This window comes from Drosophila sechellia, chromosome X (assembly GCF_004382195.2).
Source record: "Drosophila sechellia strain sech25 chromosome X, ASM438219v1, whole genome shotgun sequence".
Classification (NCBI taxonomy): domain Eukaryota; kingdom Metazoa; phylum Arthropoda; class Insecta; order Diptera; family Drosophilidae; genus Drosophila; species Drosophila sechellia.
Window position 1 is genome coordinate 8,045,350 of NC_045954.1, and position 19,761 is coordinate 8,065,110.

The 19,761-nt window shown below is 42.1% G+C and overlaps 1 protein-coding gene across 1 annotated transcript in view; it reads right to left on the reverse strand.

Annotated features, from left to right (window-relative positions):
• LOC6619853 (acetylcholine receptor subunit alpha-like) overlaps positions 1–19,761 on the reverse strand; it is an 81,935-nt gene that overhangs the window by 9,604 nt on the left and 52,570 nt on the right. Inside the window, exons 4-7 of the mRNA XM_032726827.1 lie at positions 14,246–14,540; positions 13,937–14,117; positions 9,196–9,311; positions 645–813 (exon numbers count right to left, since the gene is read on the reverse strand). Of these exons, the coding sequence (XP_032582718.1) occupies positions 645–813; positions 9,196–9,311; positions 13,937–14,117; positions 14,246–14,540 (761 nt within the window). The remainder of the gene's footprint in view (positions 1–644; positions 814–9,195; positions 9,312–13,936; positions 14,118–14,245; positions 14,541–19,761) is intronic.

Sequence of the window (19,761 nt, forward strand, 5' to 3'; positions counted from 1 at the left end):
AATGCAAAAAAAAAAAATCAGAATGGTGAAAAGCGCGGGGAAAATGGCAGCAGATGTGAACAAAGCAAATATAGCGGAAAAATCGGGCGGACACCAAAAAAAAAAACAACGAAAAATTGTATATTCAAGCTAATGCATTTCAGCCGCGAATGAACTTGATTCTAATGGTTAATTACACTGCGAATAAATGCAATAACATGCGTATCATTAGCATAAATCCAATTGGCAGATGATAAAGCTTCTAGACACTCGGTGCGTCACTATTTTGCGACTGATTTAATTAAACTTTAGCTCATTAATTGAACGCGTTTATCAGTCGAGCCGCACAGCATATAAACTCTATAAATAAGATGGCTATAAATAATAAATATAATTATTTTTTGCCACCATGGGTACTATAAATATACTTGTGGGTGGCATCTAACTATATCTCGGCAAATGAATTATGTGCTCTAATTTATAAGGAGTTTTTTTTTAAGTCGATTAAACCCATACAAATGTAAAACATATACTTGTATAATCCAAAAAAAAAAAATGAAATTCCTTGAAAGGATTGTGCTGCAAAGGAAACACTTTTGAAGCCAGCTCTTCAAGTACCAAGCGCATATACTTCTTCTCCCAACTATCTGATACCCCTTACTCACCTTCTCGCCACTATCCGATGGCAGGTAGAAGACGAGGATGGTGAGGAAACTGATGCCCATGCAGGGAATGATCAGGTTGACGGTGTAGAAGAGGGTCTTCCGCCGCATCGTGATGTTGAAGGTGATGTCCAGATATGGCTCATCGCAGCACGTGTAGAACTTCTCGTTTCTGGAAGAGATCGGGGTAATATATATAATATTGTATCATCCATATGCATTGGAGTGGGCTCAATTTGCGTACGAGTTAGGCAAATTGCTACGCAGCGCGTAAATATTTATTAAGGTTCATTCGGTCTGACGATATTTATTTTGATGGTGTTTTTTTCTTTACTTATTTATTATGTTTTTTTTTGTGCAGTGCTTTTGCAATGCAGAACCCTATATTTATTTACATAAACACACACATATATCCGCAGATATATGGCACTCCAATCACATAAATCATCGGCCGCATGATAAATATTGCAAAATGCTGAAAAAATATTGGCCTAACTGCTAACTGAGTGTCAAAATGGTTTTGTGTATTTTTGCGTGGCTGCGAATCGAACGGCAGTGGCTTTCAAACTTTTTGATTGACTTTGAAACTGTGGTGTCAAGGTAAAATTAAGAGTATTTAGCATTTAAATAGTAAATATTTCAGAATATTTTAACAGTGCAAGTGTAATGCTCATATTTTTCTCATATTTTTGCCCCTTTTCATCCTTTGAACCAATGCATAATTTAAAAGTTAATAATCTCTGACTGCGGTTGCCCACCAAAAAAAAAAAAAAAAAACCAAAACAGAAGAAAAGAAAAGAATATAAAAAAGTAATGAAGAAAAAGAAAGAGAATTTTTGTAAATTGAGTCGAGCGGACTGTTCGTTATGTTTTATTTGCCCCATCCCTTGTAGGCACTTGGAAAACTCTGGAAGGACATGGAGCAGCAAAAAAAATAGGTATAAATGAAAAAAAAAAAATAAAAAAAAAAGAAAAAGAAAATCGTTACTGCTGGGCAAGAAGCGAAAAGGGGTAACCTCCCAGTCAACATTTTCCCATTTTCCACGGTTTGTATATGGCCGGGCCATCAATAATTCCGAGTGGCTTGCGGCTTCATTTTGAATAAGAAAATATTGTAAATAAATAATAAACAAGGCGGGGAGCAGGGAAGGGAGCGGGCATAAAGCGTGGGAAAGGCATTCGGCCGGAGGGAAGGACGCCGACCGTCTTCCACTTCCACTGACTGCGACAAGGATGTGGCCGGCAGGCAACTAACTGTTTGTGGCAGTTGACTTCCCTCCAAATAGAAATGAAGTATGTGGCAATAGGCACACAGGATGGGGCAAAATGGGGCAGGACGAGATGCGAGATGTGAGGGGAGTCACGGGACTGAAGGCCAACATCTTGTGGGTTGCTTTTGATGGCTGCAGCAATAAAATATAATTTGCCATGGCAATTCCGAATGTCAGTCACTCAAAGGACGAATATGATAAGCGGGGGCAAAGTGTCGAGTGGCTGAATTAAAGTTATTGTCTTGCGAACTTTTCACAAATATCAGCAAATTAACCAGCGAAATGTGCATCCTCTTTTATATAACTTCTACGGAAAGTGTAAAAACAGCAAGCAAACACCTGGACTCAACGATTTGATTGCCTGTGCCCATTAAAGGGACATTTAAATGCGACGAGACACAAGTGGGCGCATAACCTAATACCCAATATCCTTCAGCTCGCTTGGCTACCCCAAGTCCCCCGATCGAATGTAATATGGCTGCAGATTAAGTCTGCTGAAGTGAGCTTTGGTCAACAGGCCGTGGAGTGTCCAAAAAAAAGAAAAAAAGGGGGAATTCGCCGCTCCTCGGCCACTTTACTCCTTAAAGATAAGTCCCTGCGGACGGAGGGCACACGAGTTCTCTGACAGAAACACTTGCCCCGCAAGAAATGTGGAAAAACAGACCGAAAACTTGGAAGACCCTTAAGACAGCAAATGTAGGCGTGGTGTGGGTGGCTTGGTACGTGTAAAGGTCAGTGTAATAAGCTCGGTGACTTGGTGGATTCCGTTCGTTGGTTAGTTGGTTAGCAACCACGATGGGAAAACATACAATAAATCATAAAATAGGCAAGAAAACACACACACACACTAATAGAACACGCGTGCCTCGGCACACACACGCACACACAGACACACGGCGCCGGGAGATGGCGCCATATAGCCAAAAAAAAGAAATGAAAGGAAACAAATCTCAAATAGAGAAAGGACTAGACAACAACAAATACCAGCCAGGACCAGCAAAACTTCAGTTTGATTTGACTCGATGGCACATGGCAGTGCCATGTTTCCACACCCCCTTGAATAAACCCCCCTTCCCGCTGAAAACACAACCCACTTGCTAAAATTCCGAAACTGGCAACAATTCATCAATGCGCCGGGCCACGCGGCGTATGCGTAATAAGGGATGGGAAAACAGAGACGGATATGTGTCCAAAATCAGTTGAAGGAGCCGAAGTCTGTATCATTCTGCTAAAGCTCCTGCAAATGTTTCGAAAAAAATAGAAAGAAAGTCTTTTTTTTTAATTGAAGTATGCATTTGAACGTGGTTTTCATCATAACCGGGCCAAAAATGATCACATAACTAAAAAAATTAACGTTTTGTGCTCCCAATTACCAAAACTAACCATCCCTATCACTTTTGGAAGGACTTTGAAAAATTAATTTTCGGCCAAATTTTCGCAATTTTTGTAAGGGGTTACATCATCAAAATTTGCGAAAAATGGCAAAAAATTACAATTTCGAAGTTTAAATACAGTTTGCTAGGAAATTTTGTTACGAATTCAACGAGGTATGGCATTCCACATTTGGACTATTATTTTCAATGTTATGCTCAAAATACCGATTATTTATTTTACAAAAAATCAGGGAAACGATTTTTTGCAAAAAACTCATTTTTCATGTTGGCTTTTTTGACTATAACTTGACTAAAAATGCCCACACAGTCAAAAGAATTACCGTTTTGTGCTCCCAATTACCAATACTAACCATCCCTATCACTTTTGGAAGGACTTTGAAAAATTAATTTTCGGCAAAATTTTCGCATTTTTTGTAAGGGGTTACATCATCATAATTTGCGAAAAATGGCAAAAAATTACAATTTCGAAGTTTGAATACAGTTTGCTAGGAAATTTTGTTACGAATTCAACGAGATATGACATTCCATATTTGAGCCATTATTTTCAATGTTATGCTCAAAATACCGATTATTTATTTTACAAAAAATCAGGGAAACGATTTTTTGCAAAAAACTCATTTTTCATGTTGGCTTTTTTGGCTATAACTTGACTAAAAATGCCCACACAGTCAAAAGAATTACCGTTTTGTGCTCCCAATTACCAATACTAACCATCCCTATCACTTTTGGAAGGACTTTGAAAAATTAATTTTCGGCAAAATTTTCGCATTTTTTGTAAGGGGTTACATCATCAAAATTTGCGAAAAATTTAAAAAACCTAGAATTCCAAAATTTGAATGCAAATCGATTGGGATTTAAATAACAAACTCAACGAGGTATGACACTTCGTCTTATTTTCGAAAAAGTGAATATACAGGACAGCCAAAAGGAAAGACATTCGTCACATTTGTTTTTTTTTCCCCACGTTACGTGTGTTTGGTTGGTGAAACGGACTTAAGATCAAATGTTATTTAGATTTCCAAACAGCGCACCCTTCGAAGAAAAAAATTAAGTGAAATTCCAGTGAAATCTAATGTGTGAGAAGAGAGTTTTTCCTGGGACTGGGGTTACCGCACTAAAGTGACCGAAAATGGTCAAATCGCTGATTGACAACGGGAAATTCCAAGGGGAATTGAAGGGGAAACAGCGTGCTGATTGCAGTCAAAGAACAAACGCATAAATACGAAATGATTGGCAACATAAAAAAAGAAACGAAGACATAAAGAAAGCGTAGCATAGGAAAAGCACTACCAGTAACAGCAACCCATTGCCACCTAGAAACCGTTGGCAGTTTCGGTGGGGAAAACTGCGGAAAAGTCAGGGGGGAAAATTCGGGGAAAATTGTAGGGAGAATAGGTCTCAACGCCTGATTGATTTCAGCAACTTTGAACCAAAAGTTCTCTATGAGCTTTCGAGTGTTTTCCATGTTTTTCATCTCCACTCTAACAAATATCGAAAAAGAGATTGTGCAAAAATTTAATTTATATTCATTAGAACATTCGCAAAGTGCTTTTCACAGTCAGAAAGTATCTTGGCTAATTGCTGTTTAGTTCTTATTTTTTGCAGTGCACTTTTCCTTCAGATACACAGATTTTGGGGTCAGCCAGAAAGCAAAGAAATCAAAGTAAGTAACAGAATTTTAATAACTAACATAAACATGCTTCGTTGCATGACTTGAAAAAGAAGGCGTGCAAATCTCCCAGGATTCGTCGGCCAAAAGTCTCCAAAAGGGGCGTGCCAATTGAGGTGTGACCGCAAATGGAAAATGCGAAATGGTATAGAAAACGGAAGAAGATTCTGTGGAAAGTTTGCTAATTATGATTTTAATCGATCTGTGATAAGGCAAAGAAGAGCGAGCACAACCACAAAAACAACCAAAAATTTGTGCCTCGTAATCAAGGCTCAGTGGTGGCAAAGTGGCGATGTGGCAAGGAGGCAAGTAGCAGGCTTGGGTGGCAAAGTGGGTGGGCTTTCGTTGGTGTATGTGCCCTGCGTGTTGATTCGTTCGGTGTTGTAAGACCCATTGCGGCAATTAAACAAAATACAGCTCCCAGGGGAATGGGAATTAGAATGCGAGAGGGAAAGACAACTCAATAAGCGGATCAAAAGCAAAGATGAAGGCAAGTCGCCGAAATGCCGCAAACAATGAGTTTATTATGGAGAGAAGCTTTAAGATTTTGGGTTGGGATTAATGGCAAGGTGCTCAATCTTTTAGTTATATAATAGTATATAAATAGGTATTACTCTTATTTATATCGCATAGATGAAAGAAAGTAGCATACGCATTTCCCAATCTTCTAATGTTTCTCAACCCCGTTCCAAACTATAAACTGCAAATGTCATTATTTTCCGTATCGGATCTGAAGAAAAGGGTTTGAACGGGTATAAGTAGGGTTAATTTTATGGCTCCGTGATTGCCCTGACCTTCGATTTCTGGCCCCTTTGTCTCTCACCATCTTCTGGGTGGGTGGCTTGCCCACCTGTCCGCCTGCCAATCAATGCCTGATTGTCTGCCGCCACTGCTCGACTTGGTCCATGGTCTCTGGTCTATGTGTGTGGAAACCGAACTCCACCCGCAAAACCATCCAAATTTTCCCACCTGTACGTGCTGCGGCCTGCCACGCCCCTTCTGCGCCCCTCAGTTAATTTAACTGTCGATGCGCATTAAAACTGAATCCTGTCGGAGGCTCTGCACAAGTTTTTGGAAAGTAGCTGGCGCAGGAAAAGTGGGAGGAGCTGGAGGATGAGGTCCTGGCTTCATGGGAAAATTGCTCTACGTGCTGTGAATTGTGTTGCAGCATTTTAGGCGCAGCAGCGGCAGCCTGCAGACAATAAAAGCTGCCTAGGGAGTAAGCCAAAAGGGGGAGGGGGGCTTATTGCGTGGTGGCATTGTTGGGTGGGTGACTTTGGTGGCTCGGAAGGCCATTGGTTAGGTGGCCAAATTGTGGGTGGCTGTGGGCGAAGCAGGTTTAGAGACTTCGCAGCCGGCGGCCGCTTTTGTGAGTGTGTCACGCACTTGTGGCATAATTTACTGCCAATGCCACGCCAAATAAACCAAGCAGCCAGCACTCACACTCGTGCACAATCACATAGAAAACACACACACACACACACACTTATGCAGGGGCCCAAACACACACACACACGTGACTGGCGCTGTCAACTTTTTAATTCCCGTCAATGACTTGAGCCCCGTTTTCAGTGGTTTACAGCTCTCGGCTGGCGAAAGGTCCTAGCATGCCGTTGATACCCTGGCCTCCAGGGTATTATAACTTTGTTAGCAGTTATGCAAACGGCGGCTATGGGATCAGGTATTCTGAACTATTAATATATAACGTAAGTACTTAAACTGAAACAAACGAGCTAGTTTTCTAGGGTATCACATTGTTTTCCCTGCCTTGATTCACTTATTTACTGCTCACTGTAGTTGAGCCTCGTCATTTCCGTCTGTCACGTGCCGCTTATGAGATATGAAATATGCTGGATGGGTTGGGCGTGGCAAAGTGGGCGGGGCTGGAGGTCAAAGGGCAAACGAATTAAGCTGTTTGAGTTTTTGCCACTCGAATCATTTATAGGTGCCATCAAAACGTAAGAGTTCTCGACATAATTGCCTTTGTTCGCGCACTGGTAAATATTATTACTTAAAATAAATGTAATTCTCACTTATACATACATATATGTATATATACATATATAACAGAGCAAAGTTTGTGTGTATAGGTGAGCGAAAAGAAATGGAGAAAGCGAAGCAAAACTCTTGCCACTGATTTATTGACTATTTCTTGCCCCACACGCAACTTCAAAATAGTTCAAGGAAATTATTGCCTCGCAGCCATTTTACTTTCTCTTTTCTACCTTTCTCCCTTTCATTTTCTCCGCCACGCAAAAAAAGCAAAAAAAAAAAAACTCATACACCTGAAGAGTTTACTGCTTTTTGTCCTCCATTTTTGGTTCGCTTTAGGTGAACTGGGTGCTGGATACATAAACAACACTTTCACGACATTCACGGACAATCTCGACGCTTTTCCACCTCACCACCTTTTGCCGGGAAAACCCACTCAACCCACCAAAAAATAAAGAAAAAATAAAAAAAAAAATGGAAAGAATCCAACCATTTATCCCCTGGCTCGTAACACTCATATAAAAATAAAATGACTTTTGGAGACCGGAGTCGCGACTTGTTTGTGGCTTCCACGCGTGACTATGGCGAAAAAAAACGAGAAACAAAAGTAACAACAGTAAATGCTACAAAAAAAGAAAATTTCTTCCTTATTATATTATATAAAACTTGTGAAAAAAAAAGCTGACTGAAAAATCAACTGACTCAACTTTTGTTGCCTCCAAGTTTTGGGCAATAAACCAGAAAGGCAATTGAAACAGAAATGTGAAACAAAGAGTTATTTGCAATAATACCATAAAGTTGATAAAGCATTAAATTGGAAAAAAATGATATCGAAGAATCGGGGAAGATTGCAGTAAGTTTCAGAACAGCTCTGAACAGAGATCAAAGTAAAAATCCAAGCCAAATTAGCCTAATGAAAACTGAATTTTCTCACTTCATCTAGCACGTGTCATCAACTAATTAATAGCACTCAACAGTAGTGCCCCGCCCCCATCTTGTGCAACTCCTTCTGCTTTTAACCCATGACCGCCCGCCCACAAGTTCACCTGCTCAACTCCCCAACTTCAACAATCGCAAGGATTCCGAACAAAGTTGCGCTAAGTGAAACAAAAATTCCTTGTTGCCTTTTGTCTGGGGCTTAATGCATTAAAGACGAGCTTCTGTTGGAGCAACTTCTTACCAACCCGAAAACGCTCCTCACTCTCACACACACTTCCCTATCGTCCCTCTCGCTTGCTCCCAAGGTGGGTGTGCACACAAGCGTGCTGTTGCCCTCTTTCCACAAAAGGGGGCGTGGCAATTAAGCAAACGCCCCCCGAGCCAAGGAAACAAATTCGAGCAGCTTTCACTTTCTCTGGCACAACGAAAGTCACACATTTGTAGGAAGTGAGGTTAAAAATTCTATAGATAAGGTTTAAAAAGTGGAGAATTACAGAGTTAATTAAAAAATAGTTAAAATATTTTTAAGCAGCTGTACTGTTTTTTAAAATTGTCATAAAATAGCAAATACAGCTTCAAGATTTTTATAACGTGATATATACACTTGAAAGCTAGTAGCAGACCTATTTTTGTAGCCGCTGCTGTACGAACAACACATATGCCTGACCAGACGGCCAGAATGAAGAAACATAAGGAACAGGACCCTCTATTTATTTATATGTATAATTTTGTGTCGCTTTGGTTGTTTTTTTTTGTATTTTTTTTATTCCTTTGGCAGTTCCTTTTGGCAAAGTTTTTTAATTTAAAAACTTCAAGGGAAAAATATTGAGGGTGGACGAAGAAGGGGGAGGTGTAAAGTGTAAATAGGGACCACGCCCACGTTCATGCCCAAAAGATCATCATCGGCATCGACAACTCAACTCAGGTCAGGCCCCATTTCGCTCCGTCTCTTTCTACCGTTCTATGTCTGTCTCTCTCACTTGCATCCTTGACCTGCGTTAGTGTGTGTTTGTAAGTGTGTGTATGTGTGTGTGTGTGCGTTCTGACATCCTGAAAGATTTGTGTTTGTGTTTTGTGACAGCGTCCAAAGCTTCCAAGGAACTTGCCAAAGGAGTTTCTGCCAAAAATAATTGTTGTTGCTGTTGCTTTCTCGGTGGGTGGATGGGTGGGTGGTTGGTTGGATGGGTGGGTGGTTGGATGGACCACTGGATAGAGTGGGCCACCGGAACGGTTGGTTGTAATCGTTTCAATTGGGCGGTTGCTTGGCGAACTGAATGGCTGGCACTTACCGCACTGCAGGAACTTCGAGGATATCCCATTCGACGGACGTGTAGAACTCGGACAGATCCACGCCCACCTCCACGACATTGGTGCCGTTCAGCTCGTCGATGTGCCGCAGATCCACCTGAAAGTGGATGCATAGTGGTTAGTTTTCCAGCTGCTATTGTGGTGCACTGCAAAATCCTGCGGCTTAGCTTAACTTACACTTGAGTTACTTGGGAGTTATGATGCGAAAGTAAGTGGTTACTTAAATAAAAGAAGTTACCTTATAAATAAAAATATAAACATATACACTAATTAATAACAATATACTCGTATATATGGCCAAATTGCCATGGCTTCCTTGAGTTTTCTCGCAGTTCGCCGTGATTAGACAAATACTGCGTTGCGCTGACAGCGAACATAATTGGACTGCACTCTCTGCCAGACGTCTCTGTTTCGACCCCGTTTTTCCCATCCTCGGATATCCTGACGCGTCCTGGCTGCCATTCCGATTTGACTGTCAAACTCAGTGGCAGCATTCTCGAAACTGGGAAGCTGGGAAACAGGGCAACCCGAAAACTGGGAGATTGGCAAGCAGGATCCAAGTGCTGCCAGGAGATGAGCGGGTGGCCGGGTGGCCAGGTGGCCAGGTGGCCAGGTGGAGAGAAAATGCTCCAGAAGACACCATCGATACCGAAATGGACAAACATGCGAAGGCTGCACTTCAGTTTCAGTGCTCAGTTTTGCTTAGTTCGGCACGACTGCAGCTGACAGGACAGGGACATGAACAGGACCTGGCCATCTCACCATCCACTGCCCATCTGGCCACCTGGCCACCTGGCCACCTGGCCACCTATCTACCCATCCAGCTATCCACCTATTCAGCTGGCCAAAAGGAAGGTGCATTGGCAGCATTCCTTCGCATGTCCGAGGTCGAATAGTTCCGGATAAAGTATTTGACATGCGATTGCAACACTCTATCGAACTTGATTCGTGGCTTTCCAATCTTCGCCTGGAGTTTTACTTGATTCCATCCAGATGTGCTAAATATTGGGGTTCCTGAAGTTAAGCCAACTTAATAAAACACATTTTTTGTATAAAACCTAAAGAGCCTTTAGTAATAAATGATAAATTTGATACCCATTTGTTCTTGATAGCACGTAGATATTTAAGAATGATCCCTTTAGCTTAACTTGCTTTTCATTTCCCTGCTCAACACTGACCTTTTTTTCTTCTTTTTGGCCAGGTCGCAAATAAAGCTCTTCCACAACTGCATTATCTAGTTTGTGCCAAGCTAGCTCAGCTTTTTTGTGTGCACTTGCTGTTTGAATATTAACCCGGAAGTGCATTCGTTCCATCAGCAATTTTTAATTCCTTCCTTTCTTCGACTGAATTTCCTAAAGCATTTTGTCTGCCAATTTACGCCTCAACGATTTTCCATGGCCTCCAAAAGGTTGAGTGGGAGGAGGGGGTGGGGTTCTAAAGTAGCCGAGCAGGTGGCAAGGTGGCAAGGTAAAGGGGGAGTGGCAAAGTGGGCGGTGGGCGGTGGCATGGCTGTTGCAGGTGCCAGTTGACATTGAGGGCGGTGGGGTTGCGTTTTTGGAAAAGCGTGAAATTTGAAAAGTGACGTTAATACGATTTCACGTCTCTATGCCAGCTACTCACTCTCTCTTTCAGCTAAGTTCAGTCATGCACTTGAAAAATAAACGTGTAAGCTTTAAAAGAAAGCAGGTATATTCTATCCAATTTATTGCCAAAGAAGGCAATGATTTTTTAACCAAAGTAAAGGTTCTCAAATTTTACAAGTGTCTTACTCATGTGTGTGTGTGTGTGTTTCCTGTGTCAAATCAAGTGTGAAAATTGAGCCTATGAACTTGCCCTTGCCTTTTGTTCGGCTGCGCAGAGCCTTCAGGATTTCCCACTCGATTTTCCCAAACGAATTTTCACCGTTCAAGTTTGGCTCATTGACACGAAATTAGGAAATCGACGCTGGCTGAACATGAATGAAAAACAGGCTGCGAAGATGCAGCTGTGCCGCCAATTGGAAGGGAGAGTAATCCAGGATGTGGCTTCCCCAGGAGGAGGATGAGGACAAGGATAAAGACTCGGATGCGGATGCGGAGCAGGTCCTGGCTTTGGCCAGGTGCAATGGCTGCTGGTGGAATCGCCAGTGCGGAAATTGTTATTTTAAGTGATAGCGGAAATTTCACTATAAGGAAGTGATGATTTAATGAAATATTTCCGCTGTCGGGCAGACTGATGCCACTGGCATCTGGAGAAACTTCGAGCGAATGAATGCCATTCGCTTGGAGTCTTCATAAATAATTTGCAGCTACTATGTAGGATATCGCTCATTTTGCGGTTGATTTATGCGTGAAGTTTAAGCACACTTCAATTAATCGGGGAAGCAAAATTTGTAACTTGACTAAATAATAGTTTAAAAAAATGCACTTTAAGTAACATTAAAATCAGACAAATATGGTCATGAATATTTATTGCAACAAAAATAAAACCAATTTTAAACTAATTTCAATAGTGACATAGGTAAGCATTAAATATGCCAATTTTAGACATTTCTTTACGTATAATAAAATCCTATTAAATATATATTATTTTTCGTTTTTTTCAGTGTACGCATCATTTGAGACAATGTTCGGCCGCATCAACTTTCCTGTCCCCGCCCCCCTTTTCGTGCTTGTTAGCGCCTTTCCTTTTTAATAGTAAATGAGCATTTAGCTTTTTACCAAATTAGTCAGCTGTCTGTGTGTGTTCTTTGTACTAAGTGCGCTTGTGTGTGTGTGTGTGTGTCGGTGAGCAGGTGTTAATGCATGCATATGTATGTGTTGGCCAGAAGGAGAGGAAGCTCTCCTGAGGAAGTATATACATTCTGCTAATTGTGCCGACAATTAAACAAAGGCAGCAAGTCAAGCTAATAACACACACTTAGATACAATTTAACTGCTCTGCTAATTGAGTGATTGAAACAAAATACACAAATTCCATTTTCCCCCGGCACTTTTCACTTTAAGTAGACCTTAATGTGTGCCGTTAAATTGCTGATATTTTCCGAGATAATAACCATGGGCTGTGTGCGGTGCTGAATTTATGCATAATTCACTCGAATTTATAAGGCGCCTAGCCTAATTTGATTTCAGTTGGCCAAAGTGTGTTGGCTAAGCTTTAAATTGATTTAACAATAATTTGGCATCTGTTGTTCGATGGCATTAATATGGGGATTTAGATTTTAAAGTTCCACTCTTACACACATCTAATCAGCTCTACTTTTCTTTCATTCTGCCAACGGGAACACCATAATTTTTCAAACCTGCTTCGCGTTTTTATGGCCTAACTAATGCAGCTCAGTAGATGCATGTGGTTAACCCTTTACCCCACTCTTTTCCGCCTCAATGGAGGCCTAAGAGAATGGAGCCGCTTGGCTTAGATGCCCCACCTATTGCCAGTTCATTATTAGCTGGCAAGGTCCCAACCGCAGGACGAAGCCGCAAAGCATCCATCGGGGCTCTCCAAACGTTCCTAAATCTACACACGGAGAAAATCAAATTGCTGGCGGTAAGTGTTGAAAATATGAAGAAAATGCTCTTTCCATAATTATGATTAATTCGTTAGTTTAGAACACTTTCACAACTGATTTGGAGTTTCTCCTTAGATTTGTGTGGCATCTTTGGCTTTCATGAGCTCAAAAATTAATTTCTTGATTTGATTCCGAATTTCTCTCAGTGTACGCCTGCCTAGTCTTGCACTTTTGTGTGGTGCAGAGAATTTTACGAGGTAACGCGGCCTGCGACCGCCAGTCGCCGACATTTGCCGATTTACCGGGCAGGTGTCAAGTTGCCTTATTGTCCTGCGTTCGGTGTCCTGTGCCCTGGATTCCAGATACCCAGTTCATTCCTCGTCCTTGGTATTTGGGTCCTCAACCCGCTGGCCAAAACCACTGGAGACGTTTTTATGAAGCTTCCCTGTGGTCGACTGTCTATCTGTCTGTCTGTCTGTCTGTTTGTCGGTCTATTCCAAACCCATTTGCCTGGCAGCCGTCTCCTTCTTTGTTGCCGCTGTGTTTTGTGACCATAAAACGTGAGAAATTCCATGCCAGTATTCCAAAAAGGAATTATGACCGTATTCCGGTTTATGACCACTAAACCGGGCTCAGAGACGCCCAAAAAGGAGCGCCAGGTGAGCAATTTGTAAATGTGTAAATGAGATAGTCACCGGGGAATGGGAAATGTGGACTGGGAAATGGGTTGAGATAAGGAGCTTTTTGGTCCACTGGCACAACCTTTAATGGCAACACACACACATACATACATACATATGTATGTATATCTGCCTGATATATGTCCTGCTGCGACTCGAACACTTGCCACAGATTTATAAACCAATTAGCCAAAGGCCAGACGGCCGACAAAACTTTCATTTGTGTGTGGTTTAAATTGGATCACGTGTGCGGGCCATGCGGGGATGCAAAAAGGATGCGCAAGGATCTCCCTCTATCTCTCTCTCTCTGTGTCAAGGAGCCGCCAGCCAAATTTGCGGTGCACATAAAAGGGACATCAAAGATTTGTTTCCAAATGCGAAATTGAAATCTTCGTAGCCAACGAAATGGGTTCGCGGTGAACATAAAGTTGGTAAGCTCAAGATATACATTGTTAAAGTAACGATCTACCTGGTATAAAATTGCAAAACTCAGCTGTTTAAAGCATCAGCTCACCAAAACTTATTATAGCATATATGGATACTAGTTGTGCCCACCTGAAATCCATCGTATGTCCAGCTGCCGAACTTCATGACGCAGGTCTGCTCGTCGAAGGGAAAGTACTCCACGTCGATTTCGCAGGAGCTCTTGTAAATCGCCGGCGGTCGCCACTCGACGCGTCCTGTGTAATTCAACGTGGCCTTGGTGGCCAGCGTCACCTCGAAGTTGCCGTCGGCGCTGAAAAGTTCATCAGTTTATAATACATTGGCTACATAACATGTAAAGTGAATTAATCACGAGTTAACAAAACCCTTTGGCATCGGTTAGTAAATATTATTAAATATAAACCGTGATGAGCAACTCACTTGTTGTAGAGGACTATGTCCGGACGCCAGATGTGATCGGAGGGCACGTGGAGCATCTCGACGCCGCCGTACTCCTTGGGCTCCCACTTGAGCTTGTAGTCGTACCAGGACTGCTCCACCCACAGGTTGGTGGTCATGATCTGGTTCTTTAGGTTGACATCGATCAGTTGCGACAGCTTCAGCTTGATGCGAACGGTCAGCGCGTCCGTCACATTGACCACCGGTCGTACCAGTTTGTTGTAGTTGCTCAGCAAATCGTCGTACAATCGTTTCGCATCCGGATTCGCTGTGCTGCCTGCGGATAAAAAGTGGAAGCAAAGGGATAAGAAGCGGATAAGGATAAGTGCCATCAAAGTGGGTCATCAAATGGTCGAGGAGCTGTGTGTGCGTATATAAGTATGTATGTACATAGATGGTGGTGAGTGCTTCCGGAGTGGAAACTTTCCGATTCGAACTCAAATCAAATCACCCAGGGCTATTTCAACTTTTCTAGCTTATTAAACATTCTCGATTTCCACACCTATTTTGAGTGTGAATGCAACATTACTATATATGTATATGGGGCCAACGTGTCGTATGCGTAATACTTTTCTTAGAATTAATATATTATCTCCTGCTTGCAGTTATAGCAGAAATTTTACAAATAAATCTACCAAAATCATCCGCGATATCAATCCGCAGCTTCTCTGTCAGTCAAAGCTTAGCTAAGTGGAGTCCTGCGTCTGAATTGATTAAGGGAGCGCTGGGGGGGATCTGCCTACATCCTGGCCACGTCTGTGGCGTAAATGTGCGAAAATTGCAGGTGCCCCTTAATGATGCAGGAAATGAGTTAATGCGCCGTCTATGCCAGCGACACCAGCAACAACGTGGCACCACCACCAGCAAAGAGCAAATGGCCAAAGCGCTGGCAGGACAACAGGATCTGGGTCAGAGGTCGGGCGGGCAGCGGGACTCGACGAGCGACAGCGTTCAGCGAGGCGGGTGGCCAATGGCTCAGTCAAGCGTTGGCCTCCATTGTTGCTGCTCCTCCTCCGCTCCGCTCCACTAACTTCAGCCACTGTGCACTGGGCGAAAAGCGGGTAGCCCCGCTTCTATATATATATTTTATTAAAGCATTAAAGCATTCTAGCTAACTCCTTGCTATATCCCTGTTATCAGTTAGCATAATAAGCTTTCATTAACTTCTCCCAGTGTAGCTTGACATGCAAAGCAAGGAGCATCAGCAGCAGAGCCTGATTGGCATCCTCGCCTGGGGGCGACAGCCATCCGCCCGCGGTGTTGGCTTAGTCTAGCTCGGATCGGCAACAGTCTGCAGCTGATTTCGAATCGCAATGAAAGGGAGCCAGCCGGCAATGGAAATGGATATACACATTCATTCCGTATATATATCTGTGAGTGGAACTGTGGGTGCGATAGGGCAGCTGTAAAATGTCGCCAATGTCATTATGCGAGGCTTGCGCTAATCAGCTTATCATTACTATATAACATCGGGGGCATCAAAATGCCTGTCTCTGGGGCTCTAAGCGCATTAAAATAGTTGCCGGCTGCGGATTGAAATGGAGATGTTGTCCAAAGTCGCAGACAAAGCGAAAATAAATCAATTAAAAGATTTCCCATCCACATTATCCGCTCTGCATGATGTTTTGCACCCATACGTATTGTACTATATCCTCCATTCGTTTTTCCAAAGGGCAAGCAAAGCCAAGGTTCCGAACGGAAAGCTAATTAGCTGAGCGACCCAGCCAGATTAGCCGGTCACAATGGTCAAGGCGGAGGGCGGAGGGCGTGGCTATCGGCGTATATCATTAATTTAATGTCCCGCACATTAATTGACTTTGTCGAAGGGAGGCGACGACGATGGGCAGCAGCACAATGACCATAATGCGAGCATATATAATGCTGTATGCTCCATGTCTTCCGGGAATTTGCGGAATGGGAAAGGAGGAGTGTGGAATCGGAATGGGAATCGGCATCGAACAATGTTAATGGCATAAAGCTAATCCCGAATCGTTATGCTGCCAGGCAGCAGGCATCATTGTGGCCAATTTAGGGTTTAGGTGCTCCTAATTTCGTTCGCTTGACAAACAAACGAATAAAACGAATATAAATTATCAATTTAATCTGTGATGGCTTAATTGAACGTCAGCTAATATAAAATTATAATGGCTAAATAATGCAGTCGAACATCACAAATCAAGCAGAGAGAAATTTGCCTGCGGTAATGCAGAATTTATTACTATTAAACTTGGCAAACAGTTTTAATACAGCTTCTAAGAAGTATTTAATGTGCAACTAAGTATTCTTCTGTCTTACTAAACAATATAATGTTTAAATGGATATTTTAATATTAAACTTATCCAGAAAATATTAACTTTGTACGCAGACCTACTTGGCTGGCATTGACCTATTCCATTTTTGGGACAGCCAGTTCCAGTGACATTACCATATGGTTTACTCACTTTTGGCCACCTATTGCGGTTGGCCTAAACATCTTAAACGAGCCTTGAGGCCGTTAGACGGCGTCAAGTAATTTGGCCAGCACATGGCTGCTGGATTCGGAATTCCAAATACACTCATAAAAAGATGGTCTCAACTTTTGCGGAATTTATCCATGGATTAGAACTTTTGGCTACAAAATGTAATCTTCTAGTAAAATAGTTGATATATAAACCTTGAACTGATTAAATATTTATTTTAGCTTTTTAAGAAAGTTTGCGAGTTTCTTAGTTAATTTTTCAAGAGTGTACACTCACCCATTTATTTGGCAAGGTGTGAGACTTTTATGCGACACTGTGTGGGTGTGCGAGTGTGCTAGTGTGTGTGTGTGTACCGCACTCATACACACACGCACACACACACACACACAGTCGCATATGGATTGTGGCTCGCGTGGGAAACGTTAAGTTAAACGGACCTTTGCGGCAACCGCTTTTGTTGGGCTCAACTTGGGCCTGTCATACGCGGCGTATGCTTTATATTGCTGCTTTTGCCTGTGTGGGTGTTAATCGACTGCCGCTGTGCGTGTGTGTGTGTGTGTGTATGACAATCACATTAAGGTAGCCAAAAAAGCACATTTTATGATTGCTTTGCGTGTTTTTTCCCCGCACTTGTAAATGTGTTTATTGTCAAAAGCACACACAGAAATGAACACACATAAACAAGTGTACATGACTATGGCTGCACTGAAAGAAAAGTGCGACTGTATGCTGCTTATTTTTAAACAAAATGTATTCATACATTTAAAAAACAAACAACAACCTGACTCAGCTTAAAATTTTGTCACTACTATTACTAATTTAATATGTAACTTTTAAGTTATGTAAAATCTGGTAAAGCTGCCACATAGTTACATATAGTACTTTAAAGTTTTTTTGTCAGTGCCGAAACATTTGTAAATAAATTTTTTTGGTATTTAGCCAGCCGTGTTTTGTGTCCTAAAATATAAAACCGAAGTTACTTTGTTATTTGGCCTTTCGCTTGCAGTTAATTGATAAGACCGGAGGGCAATTAAATTTCCATTCGAATGGCTCGACTTCATTTCGAATAACTATGTGCAATTTGGTTTTAGGAACTTGAAATTTGGAATTTGGCATTTGGAATTCAAAACGGAGTAATCTGAATCGGAGACTCTCTCCACTGACCTCGACTTCTAATTAAAGCACAGTGCTCGTTGGCCACCGACCAAATGCACTTTTCCTGTACGAGTATGAGTTGGCACCCCCTTTGTTTTTCGCACTTCCAGCAGAGACCAGCATTTTCCGACCGTGTTTCTGGCTCCTAAATAATTATTTCCAGTTTGCTCTGCTCCATTCAGTTGGTGTTTCAACACCAACAACACACACAAATGTGCCATGAACTTCTGATTAGTTTACTCCCGAACCTTTTGTTCCCTACATCCCTACTTCTGTGGCGACAATATTAATGAATAAGTGAGCACAAGGACAGTGCGTTTCGCAGCTGTAAGTCGTCGGGCTGTAAGCAAATCCCTAAATGAGTTGACCAACTAATGTGTTGCAAATTGAGCTTCATATTACACAAACCAAAAAAGGAAACATCCTAATCATTAATTCATAAATACAATTGATGTGTTAGTTTCTTTAGGGAAAAGGTAAACCACCTATAGTTCCCATTCGTCGAGCTGGAAAATCTATGAAAATAAAGCCGACAAATGGCAGCTTAAATTTAAGAGGAAAATTCATTTTCCAGTGGGCATTTCCTTTCGCTGTTCATTCATTCACAATAATTGCGTGTAAATTTGCAGCGCTCAACCGAAACCAACTTCAACAAAGAATAAGCAGCGTTTTCATGATAATTTCAGCTCTTTCTTGGGCTATTGAAGCCGCCCTGCTTTTCCGCTTTTCCACAGCGCACACCCCCCCCTTCGATTTTCCCCTTCAGTTTTCCCCTCGTCTTTGCCAGCGGCCTTGTCTGCCAATGCCACACGTTTTGTTGTTTAGTTCCATTGGAATTTATGGCGTTGTTTACACAAAAATTGCATTCGCCTTTTGCAGTTGAGTAAGCAAAAAAAAAAAAAGAAAAGCCAGAAATAGAAAAAGGAAGCAGAAAAAAGCGAGGCGAAGTTGAAAAAGAATTGGAGGAAAAGCGGAAAAACAGGTGAACATTGTGGGTGGCATTGCAGCTGCTTCGAACGGAGTTTTCCTGCGGAATATATAAATATATTTGAGCGAATTTCTCTGCGGCACATCGAGGAAACTTTCCACCATGACAGCCACTTGCGAAATTCTCCCAGTTATCAGAGGCTTCTGCATCCCTTGCCACGCCCCTTTTGGCAGTGGCTAATTAAAGGCGTCGGTTAAGCTGGATAATTAGAGAGATAGAGAGAGAGATGGAGGAAGAGCGACAAGTCAACGCGGCGTATACTTGATGCAGGTTTGCAACTATGTACTTTGTAAAGCTAAATTTACTCCTTAAGCCACTAAATATATTTCACAAAATAAAAAAACATATTATTTACTACCTCTTAAATGCACAAGACGTCAAAAATGTTGAAAAGTTTTCCCATTTTATTGCTGCTGTCAGTTTTCCTTTGATTCAACTTCGCAAAAATGATAAACTGGGCTGATTCACGTCCGATCTGATCGTGTTTATCGGATGGTTGAACTTTGCGGTGAAATCCGCGAAAAAAAAGCAGAGAGCAGTCCAAACTTTTTGGTGGCAACTGCAAAGTGCAGCTGCAGTCGCGGGCCAACGGGGCGTATGAATAATAAAACATTCGCTCGCAGAAAAGGCGGTTTGCAGCGGGTTAAGGGTCGCAGCCAAACAATGTGAATGACCAATGTGGGAATTTCGAATGTGGGTGACAAACTGGCCGCGTTTTGTTAACCCGCAATCGCTAGTGATTTCCCATCCACCCTTTTGGCCAGCGGCATTTGCAGGTGGCACGCACATTGGGCAACACGAACACGTTCCACATATTCCACCAATAAAAGCGTGCAACAAAAAATTGCGAAAAGAAAGAAACAGATTGCAGATGAAAATACGCAGGAAAAACGGGC